This window comes from Protobothrops mucrosquamatus, unplaced genomic scaffold, assembly GCF_001527695.2.
Source record: "Protobothrops mucrosquamatus isolate PMUCROS unplaced genomic scaffold, P.Mucros_1.0 scaffold7261, whole genome shotgun sequence".
NCBI lineage: Eukaryota > Metazoa > Chordata > Lepidosauria > Squamata > Viperidae > Protobothrops > Protobothrops mucrosquamatus.
The window spans coordinates 1-4,096 of record NW_015393064.1 but is presented as its reverse complement, the minus strand read 5'-3'; the positions used below and the strand labels follow the sequence as shown (position 1 = coordinate 4,096).

The 4,096-nt window shown below is 40.5% G+C and overlaps 1 protein-coding gene across 1 annotated transcript in view; it reads left to right on the top strand.

The window, feature by feature from the left end:
* Positions 1-887, top strand: part of LOC114923697 (zinc finger protein 239-like) — a gene marked incomplete at its 3' end in the record, with an annotated part of 11,027 nt that extends 10,140 nt beyond the window's left edge. The window contains exon 3 of the mRNA XM_029287008.1: positions 320-887. Coding sequence (XP_029142841.1) covers positions 320-887 — 568 coding nt within the window. The remainder of the gene's footprint in view (positions 1-319) is intronic.
* Positions 888-4,096: the final 3,209 nt, after the last annotated feature.

Here is a 4,096-nt window from a genome sequence, read left to right as displayed (position 1 = left end):
GAAACCTTATCAATGTCTGGAATGTGGGAATTTTTTCCGTCAAAAAGCCCATCTGGGAAACCATGAGAGAATTCACACAGGGGAGAAACCTTACAAGTGTTGGGAATGTGGGAAGAGCTTTTCTCACACGGGAAGTCTTCGGCTCCATGAGAAGATTCATGCAGGAGTAAAATCTTACAAATGCTTTGAGTGTGGGAAATGTTTCACCCGGAGTTCAGGTCTTCGGACCCATGAGAAAACACACAGAGGGGAGAAAAATGAAAAGTGCCTCGAATGTGGGAAATGTTTTACCTTGAAATCAAACCTGGTGCGACATCAGAGACATCACACTGGAGAGAGACCCTATGAATGTCCAGAATGTGAGAGAAGATTTATGTGTTCTTCTGCGCTTCAGAAACACCAGAAGGGGCACAAAGGGGAGAAACCCTATGAATGTGGGAAATGTGGAAAAGGTTTCCTTACACAAACAGAGCTTCAGCTTCATGAGAGAATCCACACGGGGGAAAAACCATACAAATGTGGGGAGTGTGGGAAATGCTTTTCCGTAAAACAAAACCTTGGAAGGCATGAGAGGCTCCACACAGGAGAGAAGCCGTACAGATGCGTAGAATGTGGGAAATGTTTTGCTCAACAGGGGAATCTTTGGACACATCATAAAATCCACACAGGGGAGAAGCCATATCAATGCTTCGAATGTGGACAATTTTATTCTTCCATATCACACCTTAGAAGTCATGTAAAAACTCATACAGGGGAAAGAAATTACAAATGTTTAGACTGTGGGAGTGCATTTCCTCATTCATATTCCCTTAGAAACCACAGCCGAATCCATACAGGAGAGAAGTCCCATAAATGTTCGGAGTGCGATAAATGTTTTTCTCGGAAAGGTACTCTTGTGATACATCAGAGAATCCACACTGGAGAGAAACCATATAAATGCCTGGAGTGTGGGAAATGTTTTGCCCACCCTTCATCACTTCGCATACACACCAGAAGTCACACAGGGGAGTCGCCTTACAAGTGTGCAGAGTGTGAGAAAACTTTTCATTGTAAATCTCAGCTAAAAAGGCATCAGAAAGTCCATAGTAGAGAGAAACCCCTTCAGTTGTGAGGAATGTGGAAAACATTTTTTGAAACGTCACATCTTATAATTCACCAGGAACTTCACACAGTCCCAGAAGAGAAATCCTACAGTGTTTTGGTGTGGGGAAACCTTCACAATGACGAAACCAGCATGGCAATTTTTTGTCCCAGTTTCTTGTGCTTTTTGTACACTAAAGCGTCTGCACAGGAGAGATTCCACAAATGCTTCAGCAGAAACCAAAATTTTATTTCTGATTTTTTTACTTTTCATTTTGGATATTAAGATTTTGGGGTCCAGAAGAGAAGAAGGAAACTCAGTTTAGACGCCTCAGATAATATGAGGTGATGGAAATTGCCTTGTTATTCCATTGCACCTAAAATGACAAGGAGATCCCATTTTCCTCTTGAATGTGTATTTACCTCCCAGGAAATAAATAAAAACATGCAATAAATATCCTACAGCACAGCAGACAGAAGCCTGGGGAAATGGGCATTTGCTGATAATTTTGTAGTAATTTTGAAAAACCTTTTTCTAAGGAACAAAAATGTTAAAGGAAAAATTAATATTTTTCTGTTGGTTATTAGCTGGTTTTAAAATTAAGAGCTGAAAGACAAACATGGCAAACTAAATATGAACGTGGGAGAGCAAATAAAATTGATGGGGGAAAAAGTCCCCAGACCCGACCGGCGTCGCCGTGTACCAGAACCGGAAGTCAGGGACCTCTCCTTGTTGACACTTCCATCTCGTCTCTTCCTGTATCCTCTTTCCTTGCTCCCTCTTTGCTTTAGCAGCAGGTGGTCCCCAGTTGCTGAGCTTCTAGAATAGTGACAGCTGACTTCATGTGAACCTTTTGAGCTTCAGTAAAGACTCAAGCAACAAATCCCAGTCTGTTTCATTTCTATTTCATTTCAGTTTTATTTCTGCCCACCGCAAAGGGCAAGGGGAGAAAAGGGGAGGGTGGCGCAGAGGTGTTGTAAATGGCACAGCTGTGTTGACAGAATGGGGCGTGTGGGTCTGTGTCTGTGTGTGTGTGTGTTGAAAGGGCACGAACTAACAAGCCTCTTCGGTGGGCAGAAGACTGCCAGGCCCTCATGAAATGCTGTGTGTCTGTGTGTCCCTGTCCTCAGCTCCTCTGCGATCAGGGACTGCAGGGAAAAATGTCAGGGAATTGCACAGCCAGTGTCCAAATGGAGGCAGAGATGTTGACACAAACATAGTTTTATATAAATAAATATATTAATAGTAAATAAGATAATCAGGCAATCAGGAGCATATCAGGTAAATCAACACATCATGAGGTAAATTACAGAGGGCACTCAAAGGAAAAAGGGCGGGAAACAAGGAACCTCCCCCTTTTCACTCAAGGCAACCAATCACAGCTTAGATTGCCTCATTCAGTGGCCAGCCCTCTTCAACCAATCAGCTATAACTGTGTGTTCTGACTCATTGTCCAACCCTTCACTGCTCCAGCTATTAAATTAAATATCTTAACAAAGAAGAGGAAAATGTGGTGAGGAAAGATGAACCAAGTCCCAGATTAGACCTCAGCCTGAATTAGGCTCTATCTAACAAAATGAAATTTAATGGTGAAAAAAGTAAGGTTCTACATTTAGGCAAGAAAAACCAAATGTACAGGTATAGTAAAGGGGGTACCTTGCTCAGTAGTAGTAACTGTAAGAGGGATCTTGGAGTCCTATTGGACAATCACTTAGATATGAGCCAGCAGTGTGCTGCAGCTGCCAAAAAAAGCCAACACCGTGCTAGGCTGCATTAACAGAGGGATAGAATCAAGATCACGTGAAGTATTAATGCCACTTTACAATGCCTTGGTAAGGCCACACTTGGAATATTGCATCCAGTTTTGGTCACCACACTGTAAAAAAGATGTTGAGACTCTAGAAAGAGTACAGAGAAGAGCAACAAAGATGATCAGGAGACTGGAGGCTAAAACACAGAATGTTTGCTGGAATTGGGTATGTCTAGTTTAATGAAGAGAAGGACGAAGGGTGACATGATAGCAGTGTTCCAATATTTCAGGGGCTGCCACAAAGAAGAGGGAGTCAAGCTATTCTCCAAAGTGCCTGAGGGCAGGACAAGAAGCAAGGGATGGAAACTAATCAAGGAGAGAAGCAACCTAGAATTAAGGAGATACTTCCTGACAGTTAGAACAATTAACCAGTGGAACAACCTGCCTCCAGAAGCTGTGAATGCTCCAACACTGGAAGTTTTTAAGAAGACAAACATGTTAGATAAAACAAAGATGATAAGGTACAAAGAATTATTAGACAACCAAGAGATGAATTAAAAGAACAGGGAATAACTATTGACTGGTGGCCATATACACAGATAAAATCAAAATATAATAAGGATATAGAGGAGTATGGGATACAGTATATCGGACATTACAACAATTGGATAAAATATTGATAAATAAGGGAGAAAAATTCTTAACAAAAACCTATAAACTCCTATTAGAAATTGAATTGGAGGTAGAAATAGTAAAGGGCCCGATGATAGCATGGGCCCAAAATATAGAATTAGAGGAATGGGAAAGAACATGGAACATAAATTACAAATTAACGTTGTCAACTGCATACAAGGAAAACCAATACAAAATGTTGTTCAGATGCCATTTAGCACCGGTGAGATTGGCTAAAATATACAAAAATATGAATCCGGATTGTTGGAAATGTAAAAATAAAGAAGGAACATTTTATCATATGTGGTGGCAATGCCCCAAAGCAAAGACTTATTGGGAGCAGATAAGAAGATGGTTACAGGAAATAACAAAACAAGAAATTGAACTTAAACCGGAAATATTTTTATTAGGCATAATTAACCCAAAAATTGAGAAACAACTCCAATACATCATTATGCATATTATAACTGCAGCACGCATTGCATATGCACAGTGTTGGAAAAGGGAGAACACACCAACAAATGCAATGATTGTATGTAAGATATTAGACTGTGCTGAGATGAATAAACTTTCTTTAGAAATAAAAAACAAAG